Source organism: Lytechinus pictus, chromosome 2, assembly GCF_037042905.1.
Source record: "Lytechinus pictus isolate F3 Inbred chromosome 2, Lp3.0, whole genome shotgun sequence".
Lineage (NCBI taxonomy): Eukaryota > Metazoa > Echinodermata > Echinoidea > Temnopleuroida > Toxopneustidae > Lytechinus > Lytechinus pictus.
In genome coordinates, this window is record NC_087246.1 from 25,530,121 (window position 1) to 25,556,046 (window position 25,926).

At 36.9% G+C, this 25,926-nt stretch overlaps 1 protein-coding gene across 1 annotated transcript in view; it reads left to right on the forward strand.

Annotated features, from left to right (window-relative positions):
• Positions 1-407: 407 nt before the first annotated feature.
• The window catches only part of LOC129282355 (calcium-activated chloride channel regulator 1-like), a 28,574-nt gene continuing 3,055 nt past the window's right edge, over positions 408-25,926 (forward strand). Inside the window, exons 1-9 of the mRNA XM_064114224.1 lie at positions 408-808; positions 2,549-2,837; positions 4,715-5,007; positions 9,813-10,058; positions 18,093-18,317; positions 19,546-19,842; positions 22,390-22,617; positions 23,146-23,283; positions 24,731-24,881. Coding sequence (XP_063970294.1) covers positions 641-808; positions 2,549-2,837; positions 4,715-5,007; positions 9,813-10,058; positions 18,093-18,317; positions 19,546-19,842; positions 22,390-22,617; positions 23,146-23,283; positions 24,731-24,881 — 2,035 coding nt within the window. The 5' untranslated portion in view covers positions 408-640. The remainder of the gene's footprint in view (positions 809-2,548; positions 2,838-4,714; positions 5,008-9,812; positions 10,059-18,092; positions 18,318-19,545; positions 19,843-22,389; positions 22,618-23,145; positions 23,284-24,730; positions 24,882-25,926) is intronic.

Genomic DNA, 25,926 nt, shown 5'->3' on the forward strand with positions numbered 1-25,926 from the left:
TTTGCTCGCGCTTAGCGCTCGCATTGCATGGTTTTCTAGTAATTAAAAAAAAAACAGAAATAGGGGAGAAAAAGAAAGAAAGAAAAAAGGGATGGTAAAGGACAGATGAAAGAAAAGTATAAAAATAGAGTTCTGATCCAGAACGTGAAAATATGTTATTATAATAAACATGATGTCACTCTTGCGTCCCTTTGCCACTACCAAAGTACATTGACGCTGGCTCTGAATTCACCACTGCGTACATAAGACATGAAATCGCACACAATACAGAGAACTTGCATTATTACAATGGAGATTCTTTAAGTCCATATTAATCTTTTATGATTATTCATAGGACCGTAAAAGAAAGCTCCAAAGTTCAAGAGCAGTGCTTGATGTTTCGTAACTTAAAAAAAATGAAAAGAAATAAAGGGATTTTAAGACAACGCACAAAAAGAAACTTTGTCATAATTTGTGAAATATGTATCCGTGTTGATATATGGGAGATATGGCATTAGCTCGAATCTCATAGATCTTCTCACTGGGAGCTTTTTGGTCTGATACCAAAAATATTTGATAACTGATTAAAAACCTCACATTATAAGTAGCCATTAATAGCATTTTCTCTCGCTTTCCTGCGACATCAAAAACACGTTAAGCTATGTTGGTATTTTTGCTCTATGCATGGATCTTGGTCTGCCTAATTTTGAGCAGCGAGGCACAACAAGATCGGAATCAAATCATTCTTGAAAATGGAGCATTTCAAAACATTCTTATCGCTATACCCAAAGCGATCGAAGAAGATCCGAGAATCATTGAAAATATCAAGGTAAGAATATTACTTAAGACTTGAGGAGCCAATGGTTTGATTACCCCGAAGTATGTCGATGATGATGACTACGTCCAGATGATTTCGATCGCTTAATAACCAAATTGCAAATAAGGATGATGATGGAGATCTTTGAAAAGTTGTGTACATGAACTGCAGTACATTCTTTAACCAATTAATTTTCTGGATGGGTATTTTGGATATTGGAATATATTCAGCATAGTCGCTCAACTGGCAACTATCTACATTAGCTTGATTAGCATAATCATGTGTTAATCTTAATGCTGGGATTCCTGGGCCCCGTCTTACAAAGAGTTACGATTGATCCAATCGATCGTAACACTATGGAAATCCATCAGTGTCATAATTTCCTCTATAGGAAATTTACAAAATGTCCTTTGTTAACAAAGGAGAACACACCAAATTGTCAAGAAATCAATTAATTAATGGATATACATTCATATCTAGAACTTTTTTGAACAAACATGCATTTTATATGCTGACTTTGCTGGCTTTTCATAAGAGCGCTTGATCGGATCAATCGCAACTCTTTGTAAGACGGGCCCCAGGTGGGTGTTTCATAAAGCTTTTCGAAAGCTAAGATCGACTTTAAGAACGACTGGTGAACCTTTCTCATGCGCTTAATATTCACCAATGAATATTTGAAGAGCTTGATTCCAAAAGGAGCTAAATCCACTCTGACCAAAATTGTTTTTTGTTAATACAAATATATGTGTCTTAGACGTGGGAATCAAACGCAATATATCGCATTTGAAAAAAGTGGGAAATTTGAGTTTTGTTCCAAAAGGTGCTAAATCCAAAACATTTTTGTTCCAAAAGGAGCTAAATCTACTATGCGATTATTCAAAATTTGTTATTTTTCCTATTATAAATAAAGTTATGCATTCAAACTTTTAGGTACATGTTGTGGACACAAGTTCACACCATCAGTTCAAAATTTGCTGAAAGTAACATAATTTTTAAATTTTTATGAATATTTTTGGATTTAGCTTCTTTTGGAATTAGATATCGAAAAGTCAACGTCCTTAGAAAAGATGACAAAATGTAATGTTTTGCTTTTTGTAATTTTCAATGGATAAACATCAGAAACGATATGAAATGTGCTCTGCTAGCCATATTTATGTGTTTCGTGTTCAATTTCCAATATCAAACATGTCTACTAGTAAATTGGTGAAACTTGACATTTTACTAGGGTTTTGTTCCAAAAGGAGCTAAATCTAAGAAAAATAAAATTTTAAAAATTCTTTTAAAATTAATAATGAATGCTAGATTTTTGAAATCAAGAGTTAATATTTATTAATCTAAGATGGTAATACTACCATCTATATCAAAATAAAAATGAAGTGGCTAAAGGGAAAGTGGTAAAATAAAAAACAGAAAAATAACAAAAGTGGACTTAGCTCCTTTTGGAACAAAACTCTTCGTTTAATGGTGAATATCATTTACCAAAAGAAAGGATCACTAGTCGTTCTTGAAGTCACTCTTAACTTACGAACAGCTTTATGAAACGGTCTCAGTGACCATTGAAGTATTAATTTACTTTTGCCATGATTTTATGATAAAAGCGAAAAGTATATGTAAACTTAGATACCGAAAAAAAATTGGGATAATAAAGTTACTCTGCATGTCATAGATTAATGATTAAAAACATAATTTTTACCGTTGCGCGTGAAAAGGGTTGGTATGAATCACAATGTTATTATGGTTTTGAAATCACAGGACATCTTCACAGAGGGGTCTTCCATCTTATTCTCCGCCACCAATCGAAAGTTTTATTTTGGAACGATCAAGATTCTAGTCCCCCATAACTGGACCAGACAAGCAGAATATGAAGTTGCACAGCTGGAGGCCTATGAGAATGCTAACGTTATTGTTACAGATCAACAGTCTAATCATCGTCCTCGCGTTGAGAACCCATTCCGTTGTGGCAAAGAAGGACTATTTATCCAACTGTCCAAGACATTCTTGATCGACCCTGTACTACGTCAAAATCAATTTGGAGATTCTGGTAAGACAAGTGTGATTTAGATCATTTCGTTTGTTAAGTTAATGAATCTATATTTTAATGCACATAATATTCCAAGTAAAAGTCCTAATTTGAAATAGAGTCCCACAAGGTTATACCTTGGGCCATCTTCTATATCTCGTTTATGTCTGAAATTCCTAAAACGTTTAATCGCTTGTTGTTTATGTAGATAATAAATCGTCTAGATTTCCAAACATAAGATAGGGAGAGCAGGATTCCTCAAATAATAAACGAAACTTTTTTAGTTTGACAATCTTAACAATTAATTGGTTGAGAAAATAAGCTAAATTTTATATTCTATGGGTTTACGGGTATACATTACCACCTAAACCAACACCCTAGCTCTCTTTAACAATCATTCCCAAGGTTTAATGTTTTTGAGTGGCTATTTAAAGATCCAGACCGGACCCGAAAATGAAATTGATAAATTATATACCAATCGAAAGCTTATAAGCTACTAAATACACCAAGGTATGCTTTATGCATTTTCACCGCTTCCCAGCTGAGTATTTTGCTTAAGAATATTCCAATTATCGGGTTTCGAACCCCGCTTAGAAAATAGGCTTTATTGCGCTTTTCACCTGCCTCGAGACCGTGACGTCACGTTGTGTAAGAAGCGTCGTGATTCCATAGGTTTGTACACAGAAAAACTGGGTGATTTTTTTGCTTTCCAGATAACGCATTTCATTCTCTTCACTTCTATCACAGAGGGATATCACATATATTTTTACCCACAAGCTTGAATTTATGAAATCTGCAGTTTTGAACTAATTTTTGCCATATTTTATTTCCTGCTTATTTGGCGCAGATTTCAATTCTATCTGCATTTAGATTATGTATAACAACTTTTCCTGACATAGCAATTTAGGCCCAATAAGAGCCAAACAAAGAAATCACAAAAAAGGTAGTGAATAGTTGTAGGTTTACAACAATTTGAACAGTGAATAATTTTGAGTGCCATTTTCATCTGAAAACGAAAAAAAAAAATGGATTCATAACATGGAAATGGAAGAAAATACCAAATGCTTTTGTACACAGACCTATGGAATCACAACCCTCCTGACACAACGTGACGTCATCATTTCCAGGCGACGTGGGGGTGCTCAATCGAAGCGTACTCTGGAGGAGCAGTTTCTTTGATTTTTATTTAATATTTTTAACTATTGGAAGGAGATATATGTAATATTTTTGGTATATTCGTATTGTATGAATCATTACCTTTATTTTGATATATGATTGTTTTACACCGGTCAGGGTCTTTAACCTTAGTGGCAATATGATTTGTATGGACTTCAAGACGAGGAAGAAGAATAAGGAGAAAAATATTGAATGTTTAAAAGAAAAGATGTTTGAAAGAAATTAATGAGCTCATTAAAATTATGAGTATATATCTCAAATTTACAATTTTTGGAGTAGATTGTGACATACTTTTGTTTTGACAATAAACACATTTGTCCCCATTATGGTGATGAATTGAATATAAGAAAGAAAGTATTTTGCTTTATGTTCTCATAAAGGAATGTCCTTATTCTTAAAAAATGTGTCATTTTGTATATTGGAAGAGACAGATCAGTTTGACCGTACATCACAATGACATATCACCGTTGCAGCCAATTTGAAATTCAAATAGAGATTACTACTTTGAATTATTCCTAACAATCGTATTGATTAGTCGATTTCGTTCAGACGTATATATGTATATCTGTTCCTCTGATTTTTATCGTTACCAACTGTACACCAGCGTTTGGGTCACCTATTTAACATTTTCCATGTATAGTACATTCATGACCTAGTAGTGTATGCCCAGGCTATTGTCCAGAAAACATTATTTTGGCTTTTATCTAAATCCTTTCTGGTAGGTAAGGTGATTGCTCGTCAGTTTGCCAAACTCCGCTGGGGTGTTTTCGATGAAGATTACGTACCAGGAACCGATGCTGAACCTTACTACCCATCAAACGCTGTAACGGCTACTAATGGATTTGAAGGAACAAGGTGCTCTTCAGAAGTTCGTGGAGATCTTCTTGATGATGACACTGGATCGCCATGTCAGCCGGATCCTACAGGGAATTTACCCGACTCTTGTAGATTCGTACCTAGCAATGATGGGCAATCAGCTCGGGCATCATTGATGTTTGCATCTAATATATACTCGGTAAGATTTAATTCGTAGAGGGGATACGGGGAATTTGGTGCCTTAAATGACATTCCTATTTTATGACTACCCCCCAAAAAAATTATAATTAAAAAAAAATATAAATAAAATAATGATAATGAAAAAATAATAATTAATAATAATAAACAAATAAAATAAAAATAAAGGTTACATTTACGCCAATTGTTGCATATTGTTTTGGAGGTCTCAGCAACACAGTCTCGTGTGAACCAATTTCCCGGAAGGGGGGGGGGCTAAAATATATTTAATTTTATTTATTTATTACACATATTTAAAAAGGTTAGTCCAATCAGCAGAAACATTGGTTTTCGTTGGGGCCCTTTGTAAAAATACAATGTAAAATATGCGTGAAAATAACCACAAAGATGTATATCAGCCCAGTTCAAACAGACAATGAAAGATGATAAAACAAGACTTAAAGTAAACTATAAACATAGTGTACAGCAATATGTTACAAAGTACAAAATAAATGTGAACATTTAGTAACCTGAGGAAATTGAGCAAAACCAAAAAGGTGAATAAATAAAATGCATGGCAAGCAGCAATAAATACATACATGAAAATACTGCTCGATTCTTTAACAGAAAATATTAAACTAAAGAATATAGAAAATGTAATATTGAATTTGGCTTAGCGAATTAAACTAAATGTGTAAACATTCGCACTCAGTATAACATCCATAGATACAAATATAAAAAATATAAAATTATTATTATTATTATTATTTGTTTTGGCGTCACCTGTGCCTGGAAGGCGAAAAGCGAAATGAATCACTGTGACCCGCAGGTCTCTCCTCCCGATATAACTGATTGGGGGAATGCAGGTGGACCACTACACCGGGGTTTCCCCCTACTCTTATACGAATAGTGCATTGGGTTCTTAACCAATCCAAAATACATATATGTTCAATCAAACCAAAACTTCTAAACAAGGTACTTCATGAATTCCACTCTCTCTATCATGTCTATCGAATACTCAAACAAATTGGCGTAATAAGGAAAGCTAAAACAATGAATAATAAATTATTTTTTCTTTTGAAACTTTTTATTGATCAAACAATCGGTATGTACAACAACAATCATCATAATATAAATCACATTTACAGTTATATAGGATAGGATACAAAAACAATACAAAAAAACATACATGATAGTACATGAAAAGTGGGTAAAAAGTATATATTTCCAACAGGGGTCCATTTTCTATAGTGCAATCCTTCAATAAGCCTCTTTTTTTGTTAAGTTAGATTAGTTTAGTATTAGAAATAAAAGATATTAGCCCTCTTAAACATGGTTGTGTCTTTTTACACTTTTCTACGTAAACATATCCTTTGAACATTAGTACCAAATGGTTTAGTAGCATTTTGTGAGGGCCTTTCCAGTCCATAATGAATCCAAATATCATTCTTTTCTTGCCAATCTAAAAAACAAAGGTTGTTGAAAATAATTGTTCACTAACTGGTCTGGTTATGAACCCAGAAAAAAAGGTTCTTGTATACTGCTTTGGATTTCACATTATATAATGCAAAAGTCACATTCTCTTCTCATGCTTGTTGTACCCGACCTTCATTATTTTTATCCAAAAACATTTGTAATATCAACCGAAATCCAGCATGCCCTAGCGAGCCAAATATTTGACGATTGTTATAATTACGATTATGTTTGTCGTCAATTTTATGTGGAAAAAAAATTGGCTCAGACTGTTGAAAATGCAGTACAATTCCCTCGGCATATTCAGCATATTTGTATCGCTGTTCGCACGACACGTTAAAAAAGAATCACACAACTCTATCATTAGTTGTATCTTTGCCAATGATTTAACAATTTGATTCTCCCTTATTTTGGTTTTTACATATTTAAACCAACCTGACATTACATGCAGGACGAATTTCCATTATGGAAAATATTTGTGCATAGACTCCGTTTGGTGTTTTTTTTAGATTTATTTTCATCTAATGCATCTATTTTATTTTGGTATTTGGTTTCTACTTTTCTGTACTTTGGGGGATAAAAAGGAATTCGTGGAGAGGGGAGTGTTCACCGTTTAAGTTTGGTCTATTTAGCGACAGACCAAGGATTGACCAGTAGGGGGATGGGGAACAAATAATTGGCCCACTTCACAATTTCTGACAAGCAAAAAAGGCCATCACTCTAGTCATCCCCCTTGACGCCGGGAATGGGGGGGGGGCAAAATGTGTACTCTCTATCATATTTTTAAAAATAATTTTAATATCTTTCATCTAGGAGAGGAGGGAGAGGGGGTCTTTTTTCTGGTGGGAGTTTCTTTGGAATATTAAGTGATTATTGAAATATAATCAAATTGTCTATGGACCTCAGTTAGGTATATAATTTTTTTCTTCTATTGCATATGATTTTTTTTTTTCGTTTTCTATTAAAAGTTCTCATAAATTATGATTTCGGGGGGGGGGGGGGTATTTGGCTGTGTTTGAGTGTGTTATGGTGTGGGTGTGTGATCCGAGGATGTTGGGAAGGGGTGTGGTTAAGTTTCGGAGGTTGGGATATGTTTGTCTTGTAAGTTGTGTATATACATTATTGCTGATGTAGAATGAAGCATTAAATTCAATAATTTATACATGTGAATTATATATACATGTATATATCATATTACCAATTATTCCAAAGGGCAGATAGCTCTGGGGAACCTTGATTTAAGCTACGCCTACCATTGTTCTCTTCATGCATTTCTTTCACAAAATATTTATATAAAAGAGTTGCCAAAGCTGTTGTACATGGATAATTTCACACATTTATATATATATATAGGCTATATATATATATATTTATGTATATATATACTTACAAATATGTTGTGAAAGATATGAATGAAGACAAAAATGGTATCAAGGTTCACCAGAGCTATCTACCCTTTGGTAACAGCTGAGTCATGGTGGCATTTATTTACCTCATCTTTTCATTCAGATACGATTTTTTTAACGGGAATTGGAAGAAATGGAAGAGAAATGAGGAGCACTGTCATGGCCTTTTTCTAGAAACATTCACATTTAATTATATATACTACTTTTGTAGACTTTAGTCATGTCATTCTATAAACTACACTTGTTTGATGTTCAGCGCTTAATGTTATTGAAATGAAGTGAAGATTATACATTTTGCTTTGATTTTATATTTATTGAAATCTGTCTCTTTTTAAATACCAAAAAAAGTAAGTGTATGAGATGGTTAGTGGGTGTGTGCGCATGGGGATGGGGTGTGTACCCGGGGGTGTGTACGTGTATTTGTGGAAAGAAGGCTCTTATATGTCAATGTTTCTTCTAGGTATATAGTGAAATTATTGTTCGAGAAGATTGATAAATTTCTAAATTTCTGATCTTGTCAATGACTTTCATCAAGTTTTTATTGAGTAACAATACTATGCTACGCATGCACCTGAGTAAACAAGTGAAGACATTATTCAGTTTTGTTCTTTTCTTTTCTAACAATGGACTCAAACAATAATTCTCGAATCGGGACAGTCCCGTCTGTGGCCCGGTTTCTTCATTCATTTCAGTAGAATAGGTTGCGGGGAGAATCAGGTCGATGAAAGTTTGAGAGCAATGAATTTAACAAACAATAAATTAGTTTTGAGCGTTTAAATGTCGAGATCGTGAATGCTTTGATATTATATAAAATGTAAAAAACACTCCCCTTTACACATTAAAAATATACCCTAATTTGCCCCCTACTTTTACTCATTCTTATGATCATACACTTAAAAAAACCACCTGATTTTACAAAAAAAGAGAAGATTTTGCAGAAAGCAATAACAGAATCATTCTGTAAATTCATAAATTTTCTGCAATTTAACAGAACAGGTCTGTTTAAAAAGGGGAAAAAAATATGTTTTATTAAAGGAAATTTGTAAGGTTCCATACACCAAATACCAATTTCCTTTAATTTTACATGATATAATGTAAGATTACGCAATCTGGTATAGATTACAGGTGTTCTCGAGACTCTGCTGCAGGAACTTCTTTTATTTTATACAAATTTTGTAACATTCTTTGTCAAACTTGTATTACATCTTCTCGCATGAAAAGAACATCTGAACTATGGATAGACCTGATAAAAATCAAGATTTAAGTAAAATATTTACAAAAGCTATGGGGTCGTTGGATAGAGTAAGATCAGACATCTTAATGGTTGTATTGCAAATGAGAGGATGTCCATAAAATTATTGATCTTAATATTCAAATGTTCACAATTTCCTTATTGTTTGTCCAACTGTTCTCAAAGTACTCCTTGAGTGTTTTTTTTCCTTTTCACACAAGCTAACTCATTCCACCGGTTTCATCACCCTTAACGAATTGGTCTAGTGGTTTATTGGTCAAACCTCATGTATGTAAGGATGGGTTAACTTTTATCACTGTGCTTGTGTTGCGGGGTGGTCATGTGTGGGTTTGATTCAAGATTTACATGCATGATCGAAACACGACAGCTGAATTTATACTATGTACATTATTATGAAATGAATCAAATCTTGGTTAAGAAATACAAACCAAAGGCACATATGAATAAAAGTTTTAAAAGATTATAGTATACAGTACTGCCAGTTTTCAGAATGAGCCCCATAGAGTTTGGAGATCGATGGTACAGGGCTTATTATAGAATACATTTTTGGGGGCAAATAAAACTTCATTAATGGAAACATGCAAGGTACATGACTTCTTGTGATTCTTCAAGGTCAATGCAGCATATGGTTTGGATAGAATGTGGCGTGAAACAATTCACTATCAATTGTATTTGGCTTTTCCCACAAATTAACAGATTGTCACGTTCTGCGACAGAAATGCAGATGAGGGCAGGAAACATAATGAAATGGCTCCTAATCTACAGAATCTGAAATGCGATTATCAGAGCGTTTGGGAAGTGATGAGGAAATCGAATGACTTCAGATTTGGAAACAGCCCTCCCTTGCCAGAGGATACATACACTTCACCAAACTTTAGTGTGGTTCAACCAGAGGGAACTCTTAGGATTGTTCTTGTTTTAGATACCAGTGGGTCTATGGATGTAAGTGTACTCACTCCTTAAGTTCAAGGGAATTATTTAGATCTCAAAGCTATATCCCCCAAAATATCTGTCTGGAACAGCAACAAATTTATTTGGTTTGTATGCTAAAAAATAACGTGCAGAAATCCATTTCAGTAGAAACTCTACTTAACCGTGAATTCAATTCATAGGCTGATTAATTAAATGATGATAATGATGATGATGATGGTGATGATGATGATGATGATGATGGTGATGATGATGGTGATGATAATGATGTTTATGCAGGGCCGTAGCTAGAGGGGGGGGTATGGGGGGTGTGACACCCCCCAACATTCATGGCAGTCGGCAAAATCATGTACCAGTTGGCAAAATGGAGGATAGGGGAGAAAAAGAAAGATGAAAGAAAGGAAGAGAAAAGAAGGAAGAGAGGGGGAGAGAAAGAAAAAGAAAGAGAGGGGGAGAGAGAGTGAAAGAAAAAAAGAAAGAAAAAAAAAAGGAAAAAAAATAGGGGTACTAACTTCGAAGAAGGTTACGACTTTTAGAGTAAAGACAACCAGTTGGCAAATTCAAGTCCATGTAGCCAGGCTTAGAGCCCTACTAGTCAACAAAATACAAAGGACAATACAGAAGAGCTATAATAACACACAAAGTAAGCCCCCGGTCCTCCCCCAATATAAACAAGCTTGTGAGTTTGCAAATTATACCACCATTATTGACGATTTAACAAACTCATTAGTTTTGTAAAATTAGAAGCAAGACTAGGTAAATAAATATGGGGTGGGATGAATTTCCAAGGTTTAAGTTGAATAATCAAAGCCAAAGTATAGTTGCCAAATTATAAAGTGGACCTATTAAAGTGGCAGAACACTATATGCTCTACCAGTCAGCAAAGTGATGTACAAGTACTGTCCCGTTTCAGATCTGAAAAGAACAGAACACAATACTTTAAAAACTGATAACTCTGCTGTTGGCAAATTCATGAAGACAAGTCTACAACTTGTAGACTTGTCTACAAGATTGCAGTTGGCAAAAAACACAAAAATGTTCTAACTTATTTTTACTAAATTCTGTCGCCGAATATTTTTTTCTTCTTAATTTATGGTGTCAGAATGTGCTTGGGGTGGGGATGGGTGGGAGTGGGGGCAGGTTGGGGTTGCATCATTCCTGGTGCTCGCATTGTCTGACTAATGAGATATATAGTCCTGTTGTATATAAGTCCATAAAGATTATGCATCAAATTATCTCCTCGCACTTCAAGTTATTATTGTTTTATGTAGTGACATATGCTTTTTTCATGACTATACAGTGCGTATCAATACAAACGGGACAGATTTGAAAAGTCTATATTTTTTTTCCTTCAAATTATGATGTCTATATTTTGGTGTTAATAGGTGCTCTAAGGTCTTATCTTTCAAATGATATTAAAGAACTTGAGTTTTTTTCATGCTTGAGCGAACACGGGACGTTTTTGTCTGGGGTTAAAAAGGAGGCTTGCGCCAAAATGGCATAAAATTATAAATATGATGATCGGACTTCTTGCTAATTAGCAGACTTCCTCTTAACCTTTTTATTATCTTTGCCATAATTTTCAAATGATGCGGTCAAAATTCATTTACAGGTCTATTTATTTGCTTGAATTGTTATGTTGTTGTTTCTTTTTAATATGCTTTCTGTTAGCTTTGAATATTCCTTCTTCAAGCTAAAACAATTTTGTTTCAACCGAAGTATGGGAGAGCGTGGATTTTTTTTCAAATCCATTCATTGTGTGCTACAAAGGTTATGGTGCCTTTTGAACAGTGCCACACAGATGGATGGGGGCTCGGGAAGCCCCCCCCCCCCTGAATTAAAAAAAATAATGACCAAGAAAAAAAAGTGGACAGGAAATAAAAGGAAAGATAGAAAGTAAAATTATTTTCTGAATATTATGTCAAAATCTATCACAAAATTTGATATTGTAATAAAAAAGTGGGAATATTTGCGTGCTCATTTCGCTCGCTCACAACTTTTTAATACATTTTACCCGATCTGCCATATCTAACTCCTTCAAAATTGACTCAATACACCATTGTCATTGAAAGACATGAATCCCTTCCTGTTTGTCCTGTCAAGCATATAATTAAACTTGGTCAAGGAATCAATGACCCCTTGAAATATAGATTCATGTCTTTTAAAGGTACATAACATAATTTGTTTCACATAATAAAAGGATTTGAATAATCACAATTTTTCCCAATTAATAATGCAAATCTTTTTGCTTGGGTTGACAAAAAAAATCTTCTTTTCTCAGTTACTTATGAAGGAAAATTGAAAGGTAAGAGAAGTTTAAATGAAAAAACAAAATTATTCAGGTAAATAAATACATTTGTAAATAAACTTTGACAGCATAATTCGAAAATTGTGGCACAGATAATGAAAAGGTCAAGAGGTAGTCTCCTGATTAGCGAGAAGTCTGATCATCATATTAATCATATTCTGCAATTCTGGCGCAAGCCTCTTTTTGAACCCCCAACATAAACGTCCCGTGTTCGCTCAAGCATGAACAAAATTTTTTTTTTATTGCATTTCAAAGATAAGACCTTAGAGCACCTATTAACACCAAAATATAGACATCACTGATAATTTGAAACAAAAATTTTATAGACTTTTCAAATCTGTCCCGTTTTTTTTTTATACGCACTGTATACTTAAAGTGATTGCCCCCTTTTAAGGCCTTAATAAAACATTTCCAGTCTGTGCTCACGTTCGCATTGGTGTGGACCGATATAGATACCGGGCTGGTATTAAATCAACACCGGCGTTTTTGCAGTGCACGAATTCATAAAGACAGTCCTTAAAATGTCCCTTTTTCTGATCGAATTATAGTGAAATAGTAAATTCCTACAAACAAGCCATAGAATGCCCCTCTTCAGGTCTGAATTTAAAAAAATTTCAGCTCGCGCTTCTCGCCCACAATATTTCATTAGTGAAATACGTATCATGTTCATGATTACAATGACCACAAAAAGTGCTTCATGTACCAGTGCAATTCTAACAGAATCAGCAAGCGTTTGGCGCTCGCATTAGATGACTATGATGAGATACGTACGCACTTCATAAATTCCAAAAGATAGTCCTTAAAATGTCCCTTTTTAGGGTTAAGTTATACCAAAAATTAAGCTCGCTCTTCGCGCTCGCATTGTTTGTTTTGTGAGACAGGCACGTATCATGATTTCAAAACTTTGCTTATAATGTCCCTTTTTAAGACTGAATATCAATCATTTTCAGCTCGCACTTCGCGCTCGCATTATTTGATCACTAAGATACATATCCGTTTAATGACACAGTCCTAAAAATGTCTCTATTAGGTCAGTATACCTGGCAATTGAGCGCGCTTCGCGCGCCCACTTAAAGACTCAAAATTGTTGCTGGTGCCCCCCCAGTGCCGTGACCCACGGTACGCCATTGTTAGCAGTAGCACTCTTGAAATTTTAATTGAGACATCTTGCACAGAAGGTCAATTAAAAATTAACAAATCTTTGATTTTGATATTATTAATGCATAATAGGGTCCGGAAGAGGGTATATCATTATACTGCAAGTTAGCAACTACGGCACACTAGCCTTTCTATTTTGATCCAAAATGTTTATTTTTACAGTGCAAATATCTTTGTATATCTTTGTATAATTTACCTTAAAGTATTCACCAAATGCCACTAATTCAATTCTAAAAATTCAAAATCTTTTAGCATGTGATTATTGTAGGGGGGGGCACATCCCCCATCAGACTCCCCCTGTGCTCACGTTTGCGCTGTCATGCCAAATTTAGTTGGCAAATTTAGCTGGTACACCCCCAACAAAATGCTTATGGCTACGGCCCTGTGTTGATGATGATGATAGTGGTGATGATGATGATGATTGTGGTGATGATGATGATGATGCGAAGTTGGCTCACTCGGTAACGCGTCTGCCCGTCGAACCAAAGATCATGGGTTCGAGTCGTGCGTTATGTGTAAACGTCTCTCCCCTGTTTCATAGATGCAGGCTATGTTACAGTGGAAAACACTCCGTCTCTCGAATAGGACGTTAAATGGAGGCCCCGTGTAGAGGAGAGTCACCACCTTTGCACGTTAAGAACCCACTGCACTATTTGAATAAGAGTAGGGGGAAACCCCTGTGTAGTGGTCCACCTGCATCCCCCCAACCAGTTATATCGGGAGGAGAGACCTGTGGGTCACAGTTCTGTGTGCGCGCCCTTCTAGGCGACCCAGATTGGCTGGCTCCTCCAAAAATGCGCCTTTGAATGTCTTTGACAGATATATGGCGCTATACAAATGCTGTGCATCATCATCATCATGATTTGGTGATGATGATTATGGTGATGGTGATGATGATAATGGTGATGATGATGACAGTGATGATGATAACAAAAATATCAATGGTCATAAAAGTCCCGTCAGAGCCAATCCTAAGGTCTTAAGGTCTTAAATTGGGGTGTGGCGGATATCATTTTTAAGAGTGAAATATTGTGAGGACAATTTAAGTATGTGAAGATAATTTCTATATTATATACGAAAGCTACGACGTTATGCGTTGACTTTGACATTATGCATTTGATGTTCAACCCGACATTTTGCGTTGGTGTGAAATTATGCGCCGCTGCGACATTATCGGTCATGTCGGTTGTAACAGGGCGCATTCAAATCAGAAACCTGTTATCATTACACATCAATCAAGGTAATATGAGGAAAATGGTGAAACCCTTTTAAACGCCTTTTCACGTTAAACATTGAGTGGATACGCGCATCTGCTCCATGATTTTACTTGCAAGCTTTTCCTTACAAAAAGTTAATTTTTTGAAAAAATAAATGAGTTCAATGACGGTAATGTGTATCATCGACTTATTAAATTTTACCTTTGATTTTCAAGTTGTTGAATAGTAGCTTCGGGTAGATTTAGTTTTCGCTTGTTCCTTTTAATCAAATTGGTACGTAATTTCTTAAAGGCTTAATCCCACTGCTCTTACGGATGCAAGGAGGATGTAAAACGGAAAAGAATCTTGCCATCCGTTGGAAAAAGCTATGCATCCGTTGTGTACTCATTGCATACGTGTAAAGGCCTGGTCACACCGCCCGAGCGTTGTTGGAGCGGTCGTGGAGCGGAGAGAAAAAAAATCATCACCGCTCGCTACCGTTCACCACCGTTTAACCAAAGTTGGCCTCCGTTAAGGCAACGCTGAATACACTCGGCCACCGCTGATGGTCCCTCCTACCGCTCCGAAAGTTTTGAGCTGCTCAGAATATTGCGAGCGGTGAGGAGCGGGCAATTTTCCGCTCCAGCAAAGTTGACTACCGCTCTAACAACGCCCAGTCAAAGTTTGGCACCGCTAGACGAAAGTTCGTGAACGCTTGGGTCCGCTAGGCCAACGCAGAAATCTTGAACGCTGGACAACCGCTGCTTCGCCAGCGTTGCTCGGCCGGTGATTAAACGGTTCTCAAACTTTGGTGGAGTGGTTGTAAGTGTTTTCCGAGCGGACATGGGATTGCTGGAACGGTGCATTCATCCATTCATTGTTAAATAATAGCAATGAAGGGATGTACTTTTGTCTACCAGAGTAATTTTGGCGAGTACAATGAGTAGCTGCATAAATAGTACACTCTCTTTGTCATCATGATCATAGGGTTCAAGGGATGGTCCGGGCTGAAAATATTTATATCTTAATAATAGAGTAGAATTCACTGAGCAACATGCTGAAAATCTTATCAAAATCGGATAACAAATAATAAAGTTATTGAAGTTTAAAGTTGGGCAATATTTAAAAAAAAACCAGTCGTCATGAATATTCATTAGGTGGGCTGATGATGTCACATCTCCACTTTCCGTTTTGTTATCTTATTACATAAAATCATAATTTTTCCATTATTTCATATTTGTGTGAATAATATGTCTCCTCTATAATGAGATAAGTTGCAGCAATAAATATCTAATACACTAAATCAGTTGTCAATCCACGTTTTCTAGTTCTTGGAAGAAAAAAATTGAATAAACCTCATTTCATATAATAAAATACAAAAGAACAAATGGAGATGTGACATCATCAGTCCACCTAATGAATATTCATGACGACTGTTTTCACAAAATATTGCTAAACTGTAAAATTCAATAACTTTGTTATTTGTTATCCGATTTTGATGAAATTTTTGGCATTTTGCTTAGTGAATTCTACTCTATTTATCAAGCTATACATACTTTCAGCCCGGACCATCCCTTTAAACCCCGTCGAGCCGACGCCCGCATGCGCAGAACTCCACTCTATCAACGCTCGAGTCACCGCTAAACCAACGCTCGCGACCGCTCGCCACCGTTAAAGCAACGCTAAAGCTACACTGGCTTCAGCGGTGCACCGCTAAGGCAACACCCATGTTTTCGATTTTTTCCCCAATTTTGCGTTGTCGAAATTCGACACTCTCCCTACCGCTCCACTACCGCTCCAACAACGCTCGGGCGGTGTGACCAGGCCTTAACATACGCTCTATCCATCAAGCATCCGTCCGCTGTGATTTCATCTGCGTAGAAAGTTTTGAGCTGCACAAAACTTATAGGCCTTTCTCATTACGCTTAAGACACCGTTCTTACTACGTTTCTAAAACTAGTTTAGTGGAAACTAGTTTAACGTGTAGTGAGGACGGTCGAAGCGATCTTCCAAACCGGTTCAGAAAACTACCTCGCTATGTAGTTTTTAAGATCGCTTTGCCTCGTTAAGGCCACCGCACACCTTACGACCCGACCAGTCGCCGACTGGCTTGCGACTGAGTGAGGGGAGATGTGACGTCACAGCGCATGTCAGCTTCAGAGTCGCAGACCGGTCAGAGACAAGTCGCAAGGAAAATCGGAAGGATTTGACATGTCGAATCCTTATGACTGGATCGCAAGCTCAATCCAAATTCCAGCCAATCAGACAGCAGAGTTGCACGACGCGTATATGATAAACAACGCGCATACGCAGTAGTAAACGCATTCTCTTTGTTGTTATGCCAAAAAGCAAAAAGCGCATGCGTGAGTCGCAGATCGGATCGCAAGGTGTGCGGTGTCGAGGCTTATGACTGCCTTGCGATTCATCTCCCCTCACTGAGTCGCAAGCCAGTCGGCGACCGGTCGGGTCGTAAGGTGTGCGGTGGCCTTTAAACCGGTTTTAGCGTGAGGACACAACCGTTCTTCGGGAAGCGATCTTCGCACATTTTGAGCGCGCTACACAGGTAATACGCTGCGGTTTCGAATTTCGCGCGAAACATGTCACCCCACTGAGAGCGTTTCCATAGCAACAAGATCGCTTTACGTGAAGTGATTTTGAAGACCATTTTCGTGTGATCAAGTGGGAACGCTGGCAAAGCGATCTTCCAAACAGGTTTCCTGAATCGATTTCCAGTAAACTAGTTTTAGAAAACGTAATGAGAACGGCCTCTACGTATGAACTTTCTTCAGCCGGTAAGATGTAAATCCGCAACATATACGAGCAACAAACGTTCCATGTCCGTTATCATCGGTTAAACGTCCGCTGTATCCTTTCTGCATCCTCTGGGCATCCTCGCAACTCAGATCCATTGAAGCTGAACAACGGATATAGGGAGGAAAGATAAGGTACATTGAACGTCTATACGTCGTTAGTAGCATGGAAATAGAAAGGATGTAAGCGTATATGCATCTCGTAAATAAAGTATTTAAAACCCCCGATAACCCCTTTAGAGCTGTCATCCACTTCCATCCGTTTTCGCCCGCAAGGTTTCATATGAACAACCGCGCTACGTACTACACACGTCCGTTCTTTTCCGTTATGTTTTCGCAATGGAGCGACCTGCGAAATTTTGCTCGTCCGCTGTGTCCTTTATGAAAACGGTTTGCATCCGTCGGCCAGTGGGACCAGGCCTTTATCATTATCACCTTCATCTATGCCATATTGTTATCATTGCCTCTTTTAAATGCGAACTATCTCTGATTATAAACTCATCTTATTGAATGTTTATAAACTGTGTTTGAAAAGTATTTCTTTTGTCACTCTGTTCCTCCGAATTCCAAACAGGGGGAGCGTTTTGAGAAGATGATCAAAGGGGCCTCAAACTTCATCCAGAGTGTAGTACCTGATAATAATTACGTGGGCATCGTCGAGTTCAGTGACTCATCCACAGTTAATTCTTACATGACTCAATTAACGAGTGTTTCATCAAGGTCTGAATTAGAATCACGGTTACCTAGGTATGCCGATGGCAGTACGTGTATTGGATGCGGAATTCGCAAGGGTATTGAGGTGCGCATCTTTCGTCTGTCTTCGATATAATTAATTTCAATTTCTTTTCTTTTTTCTATAATCAAAATATAATGCAGTTGTCCACGCACTACATGTACTCTGCCATTTTTTTTTCTTTAAAAATTTTCTTTAAAAATAAATCTAAACTATAATTGAAATCACAGTATTAAAATTTGTTCAAATATCAAGATGTCAGATGAACATCTGCACATTCATTCAGACTTTATTAAAAATCATTAAAGTAATCATGAATTAACTAGAAATAGATTGTATCAATCTGCACTTATCAACATTTAATGTCAAAGTGTTATGTTGCTTATATGAAAATTGTCTTCGTTACAGGTCCGAACTGTAAATAAAAAAGGAAATAAAGGCTTACATTGCAGCTTATAAAACTGTCTTTGAGGAAGCTTACAGTGAATGAATAAGAATATTCTGAAGAGTGAAAATTATATTTAAGACCATTTTACATCTTGAATAAGATGCTTATGGTAGCTTTAATTTGTTCATAATTCATTGTGGGCAACCAATATCACTTGAGGGTAGGGACAGTGTATGCGCCATGGATTCCCAAGCCTATCGAACGGGCTACACCCCCACGCTACCGCCGACTGACAAAGCGATATATGTCTTAGTCTTGAAGATTCTAACACGGGCATTGTATGCCTTTAAATTAAGTTCCAGATTATTTTCAACCCAACATGCTTAGCTACTTGTGTCACTCATTTCCATGGAAGCGTAAAAGTGCCACCCAGATGTTCATTATAATCATCTCGCCATGTCTACATCTCTTAGGGAAAAGGATAAGATAACGAGATCTCGGATCTCATCATGTCTACATCCCGTGTAAGAGATGATCAGGTGACAACATCTTGGATCTCGCCATGTCTACATCTGTTGGAAGAAATAATCAGATGGCAAGATTTTGGATCTCTCCATGTCTAAATCTTTTAGAAGAGATGATCAAATGGCAAGATATTGGATCCAAGATCTTCCATCTGATTATCTTTTCTAAAAGATGTAGACATGGCGAGATCCAAGATGTTGCAATCTGATCATCTTTCCCACAGGATGTGGGACGGATTGGAAAATGACGAGATGGTTATATGAACATCTAGGTGGCGCTTTTAAGCTTCCATACATTTTCATCTACCAAATTACCAAACCTTTTCATCTTATAATAGTTCACACTTTTTACGTTATAATCCATTTACAAATGTGCTCAAAGGTTGCTCAATACAATGGAACGGATTCCCGTGGCGCCTATCTCATACTCCTCAGCGACGGATTGGAAAATGAGGAACCATATATAGCGGACACTCTGGGAGATATCGAAAGTTCAGGTGTTATTTTACACACAATCGCCCTTTATCAAGCCGATACTCAGATGGAGGAACTGGCCCAGATGACAGGCGGTACATCGTATACCTGTCCTGATGGTGGCAGCGCACAGTGCGTCATCTCTGCTTTTGTGTCAATAATAGCTCTCAGGCCTCAAAGTATTCCTGATTCTGCACCAATACAGGTTAGAAAATTCGGCATTCAATCAATACTATCATGCCATTGTCACTATATTACATTTTATATCATCATATCATTTCCGTACGCAGCTGAGCCGCGGCAGGGAGTGTGTAGGGGCGGATCCAGCTTTCGCCAATACTGGGGGGGGGGCGATTTTTTTCTATCCATATTTTCCCCGATCGGCTGCTCAAAGTTGATTTTTGTTTGTTTCTTTGAAGGGGATAGTCCTACAATCACCTTTTTTAGCTCTATTCTCATAAAACAACATAAATAAAAATCTCATAAGCCCACTTTGAATGGTGCGAGCGCGAAGCGTGAGCTAAAATGTGGGGGAAATTCATGTCTTTTGTCCTGAAAATTTTACATTCTGGGCAATGTTTGTGATCCTGAACAAGATGCATATGTAACTAGATAATTACTGCGAAGTGCGAGCAGAAATTTTTAATGTTTGTTCTGGCCTGATCTTAAAGGGACATTTTAAGGAATTTTTGCAGGTGACCATGAAGACAATAATGCGAACGCGATCTAAAAACAGACATTCTAAAAAAGGGTCAATTTAGTCACTATTTCAAGAACTGTGTAGCAAAATTGTTCAGATGTGGATCGCACTTAATAATGATGCAAGCGCGAAGCGCGGGCTTATATATTTTTTATTATTATTTTGACCCAGGATTCTAAGGACATTGTGTCATCATATAAACATGATGAATATTTTCCTATTTCTATTCCTAAGCGCGAAATGAAACTTGTCGCTATACCATTCTAAAAAAAAAAGGGGGGGACAATTCAGGTATTAGAAATGATTCATGAAAATGTTATCTTATTCATGAATCTAATAAGCCTAATGAAAGCTCGAAATTTGTTAATATTATGGCCCGAAACTGGGTATTTTGAGCGCTTTTATAACTATGAATAGGATGCATGGGTCAATATATGTCTCACAATTAATGCAAGCGCAATTCGCCAGGTGAAATTGTTGATAAACTTCCATGACACGGGTATTTTAAGTAGTTTGTTATAGAATTAATATAGATGTATACATAACCTACCAATAAAAATGGGAGCGCGCAGCGCACGCTCATACGTTTTGACAATCAGACCTGAAAAGGGATATTTAAGGAATACACAAAGACAATAAGGTACTTTACTTGTCAAATCAAATAATGCAAGCGCGTAGCGCGAGGGAAATGTTGATATTAAGACCATAAAACTGACATTTTACTGAGCACGTTCTTAAATGAATTACTAAATTAAACAAAATAATGAAAGCTCGACGTCCGAGCTTAAATATGTTTTGTATATTAACTTAAAAACTGAATAGTTTACACTCGCGAAGCGCGAGCGAAAATTTTATGTAGTGATATAATTTTTTTTCCCAAGTCTTCCCCTCACCTTATTTTATTCACTCGTCTTCCTCCTCTCATTTTTCCTTTTCCCTTTCCCTTCTCTCCTTCTCCTTCTTTTTCTTTTTTTTTTGCTCCGCCAATAGAGGGGGGGGGGGGCCTCAAGCACCCCTTTGGATCCGCCTATGCGATGTCTGAGCTGAAACACGTTTTGTATATTGGTTTCAAAACTTGACATTTTATTTAGTGATGTGAAATACTTTTTGTGTGTGTTTTCTAAGTCTGCCCCTCACCTTATTTTATTCACTTCGTCTTCCTCCTCTTTTTCCTCCTTTCTTTTCCCTTTCCCTTTTTTTCTTCTTTCCTCCTTTTTTATCCTTTTTTTTTGCTCCGCCAAGAGGGAGGCCCGGGCCCCTCGCCCCTGGATCCGCCTATGAGTGTGGACAGTTGCCTCCCCCAAGAGATGTTGAAAACTTACATTTTTTACTGATATTTTTCACAAAATTCTTTTTAAACAGTGCACGAAACCGTTCCATTTCACCTTAGAAATGCAAAATGCATCCTCCCGCTGAGAGGAGTTCCGACACTGGCAAGCACCTCCCCGTGTGCAAACCAGTCTACGCCCTTGTTTTCTAATCTTACACAATAATCATTTGTTTTCCACCTTATAGACTTGGGTAGACTTTATATTTCAGCACTTCACATTTATAAATGTCATAACAGATTTTGTGATATTCCATTTCCCTCTAATTTTGATAGAAAAGAATTGAACATTTCGGAGGTAACATTGATCAGAAATCACAATTAACCATGAAAAACAGCCCTGCCACTAGGTCGTTGATTGAGTCGGTGAATAATATTATTGCTTTCATGGTCGATCTAAGAAAATAAATAAATAATATAGCATTTGTTTCGCCCACGTATCCACCTTGCTAGGTGCTCAAGGCGCTCCTATATTACCCCGGCTAAGCTAGTCTACCGATTCTGGTGCGCACAGCTTTTGAGGACTTACTTCCTGCCGGTACCCATTTACCTCACGTGGGTCGAGTGCAGCACAGTGTGGATAAATTTCTTCCTGAAGGAAAACACGCCATGGTTAGGATTCGAACCCACGACCCTCTGTTTGAAAGGCGAGAGTCAGAACCACTAGACCACGACGCACCCAGAAGAAGATTATATTCATGATATCGCTTTACACACCCTTGCAGGTTGTAAGTTCATCGATCGCAGTAGACTCTGGTAAGATCGAGACCACCACGATCATGATCGATGCTTCTCTAGGATTGGATACTATCATGACATTCACATGGGCGGCTAACCCCATCATCACCGTTGCAGTGATAGGACCAGACGGAACCAGTTTAGACAGCAGCGATCCAGAATATGATATCGATACGAGCTCGAAAATAATAACCATCACAATCGGAGATGCAGAGGTACGATAACTCGATTAGAAAAGATAAGTCTGAAGTGTATACAGGCCCTGTTAGTGTAGAGGGCGTGCCTTGGAGTTGGTATTGATTAATTGATTGATTTTACTCCCCAAGTATAACACATGACATGCAAATGTAAGGTTTGGAGTATCGAAATACTTGAAAGGATACTCCATGAAAGCCGACTTGGTTGTACAAAAAACCTATTAATATTTAAAAATGGAGTGTTAATTTAGCACTTAATGTCCTTGTATAGTGACTGTACTTTGAGTGCTGATTTTCTAGTTCAAATTTGAATGACTAAATCAGCACTCAAAGTGCAGTCACTATACAAGGACATTAAGTGCTAAATACGCACTTCGTTTTTTGAGTGTAGGCCTTTTTTCTCTGGTAATGACGATGTTCAACAGAATGAAGACTAGTAAAATATATATACAAAATGATATTTGACCGAAGGCAAGATGAATACTACATGCATATTTTTTTAAAGCTATGATTAATTTTCTTTCCTTTTTACTGTTTCATTTTAAGGCTGGTTTGTGGGACATTGAAATCAGTAACACATACAACGTTAACAGTCTTCCAGAAGAAGTTAGTATAAACGTGATCTCCAAACCTCGTTCGGAAGAAGTTTATCCGCCGGTTGTCAATAGTTTCTTGGGAGCAAAGGTATAATATACGTTCGGAAAATTATTTCTTTTAATGCTCACTTCTTCTGTCTTTAATTTCTTTTATTTTTTATTGCCTCATTCAGTCTCCAAGGGCCTGTTTCATAAAACTTCTTGTGATAACAAATTCACAATAAAAGATAAAAACTTTTGAATTCTTTCAATCTGATTAGCTGGTTCATTTCTGGTTTTGATTTTTTTTTTATCCTTTTAGCAATATATAGCATATATAGCAAACAAAATATATAGCATATTTCAGTTAAATCTAATATGAAAAGCACTCACTTTTTTTTACAATTTCTTTTCAGTTAATACTTGTCCAAGCGACCTTGCCTTTCCCCCATTTCCTTTATAATTGAGCATATTATCTTCATTTTGCGACAATACCTGTCGACCCATGAAACGGGTGATACCGGATACTTTTTTGTGCCAGACTGAAAGTATTGCACCTCTGAATAAGTTTACATTATGTTTTGAGTCCGGAAACCTTTAACAAATAAATCCGGCATCTGTTCTAAGCTGATCCTCGTCTAACCTTTTCCATTGATGATTCAGTCTCAAGTGGGTGCTTTCATGTTGATTATCACCATGATTAACGCTCTATGATTCCGGGGGGGGGGGGACACTTACATTCACGAGAGGACAAAAACACGTAAAAAGGATGTCTTTTTCAAGATAGGACACGTTACGTACGTAACGTAATAAGGGTGTCAAAACACTAAAATAAAAATAAAATCGCTAGCTAGGAAAGCTACGTGTTTATAGGGTCAAATTTTCGCGCGTATAAAAAAGACTAAAATGTTTTATAAAGGATTTTTTTTTGCCCCAACAGTCAACTCTACGTGTTTAAATTTAGAGTCTGATTTGCGCGAGGTGTGGGAGGTGGGGCCATACTAAATTCAATGATCTACATGTAGGTAAAGGTAACCGACGTCCGTGACATATATAAATTGAAATATCGCTGTACTTGTTAAGGGGTTCAATTCAGGGAATACTTGCCAAGGGTATCATTTTGTTTCCAATACTTGTTGAGGGTAATAATAATAATAGTCAGTTCTTGTATAGCGCATAACACAATATGAATTACGTCTCTATGCGCTTCCAAAGGACTTGGAAATTATTTCCCGTTCGGAAAGTGTAGGGTTTTACACGCCAATACTTGTTAAGGGGTGCATTTTCAGAATATGGAAAATACTTGTTTAGGGTGCTTTTCGAGACCCCATGGTTGCGCATGGTATCCACTCGTCAATGGAAGTGGCCCCCGGGGTCTATAATTAGAGAATCCTTGGTGATATTGTCTCTCAGCTTGCATCTAGCGATATGCTTTCAGTAAAGTATGATATTGTCGTAATGGTATTCATGTGACATCATTTGTAAATGTAAGGGTGTGACTGTATATATGCTCAAGTATTAACTTTCAAATCTGATATCAACTCCCACCCATTTAGATAGTAAACTACACGTCATTCCCCTTGGTAGAGGTCTATGCCTATGTTCATACCAACTTCCAACCGGTGATCGATGCGACGGTGATTGCTACAGTAGAGAGCACAACATCAGGGAATATGACAACCATCCCACTCCGGGATAATGGACTAGGTTAGTAAAAAAAGAGTCTGAGTTGTCAGAAATTCAGTTTTAAAGTTGTTTATACGATTTCAAAAGACACATGATTATCATAGTTAGAGCTAGGTACACACAGGCTTTTAACAAATTTAGGGAACCGTTAATTTAGCTTACAAGAAAACAGATTAATCTTCACTATGATCATGACTACACTAGCTGCATTGAAGGTGTTGAAACAGTAACTTATGAGGGTTTGTGTGAGAGGGAGGGGTGTTTGTGATGACTTATAGGCCTATACGTCTGGACACATTTTAATTTATTTTTACCTATCAACCGAGGACGTCATCGGTTCAGTTATCATGCCAATCGATTCCTCATCTCATTTTGTAAGCCGTGTCATATATAGTTAACGCATAATTTGTTAAAAAGATCCATTCGACCAATTAGACCCAAGTCCTGTGTGTGTATAGGGTACGAAGTGTCTTCGATTAGCGGACTGTATGCCCACGTTGTGTCTGAAAAATGAGCCCGATTAGCGGATTGAATTATAAATTTTGAGTGTATGAGACCGCATACACATGTCCCCACTTTGTTGAATAAGTGATAAATGGGTCTCCGGTTGTCCAATTACTAGAATATGTGTGTGTGGGTGAATGTGTGAGTTTGGGGTATACATTTAACAGTTTAAAAAAAAAACACGTTGGAATATTATTTGTGTGCCTGTAAAATGTACTTGTGCCTCTCCCCGAAGTAGGCCTGTTAAATCCAGGAAAATTCCCAACTTAAGAGGATAATGAATAACTATGGCAGTAAAAACACACATCTATAGAACGCTGGTTTTCAAGTTGATGTAATCATGTTTAGATATTACCTTTTTTATTATCGTTATTTATTTATTTATTATTATAATTTTTTACTTTTTGTGCTTTTCATTTACTATAGTAAGTCATCAGCTTGGTGGATTTTTGTTACCTCAATGGAACTGTTTAGTCTTCCATATAGAAAGAAAAATTGTAATGATTATTGTCATTTAGAAGCATTTTCTACAGTGTACTAGTATATCCAAATAATCTTCAAA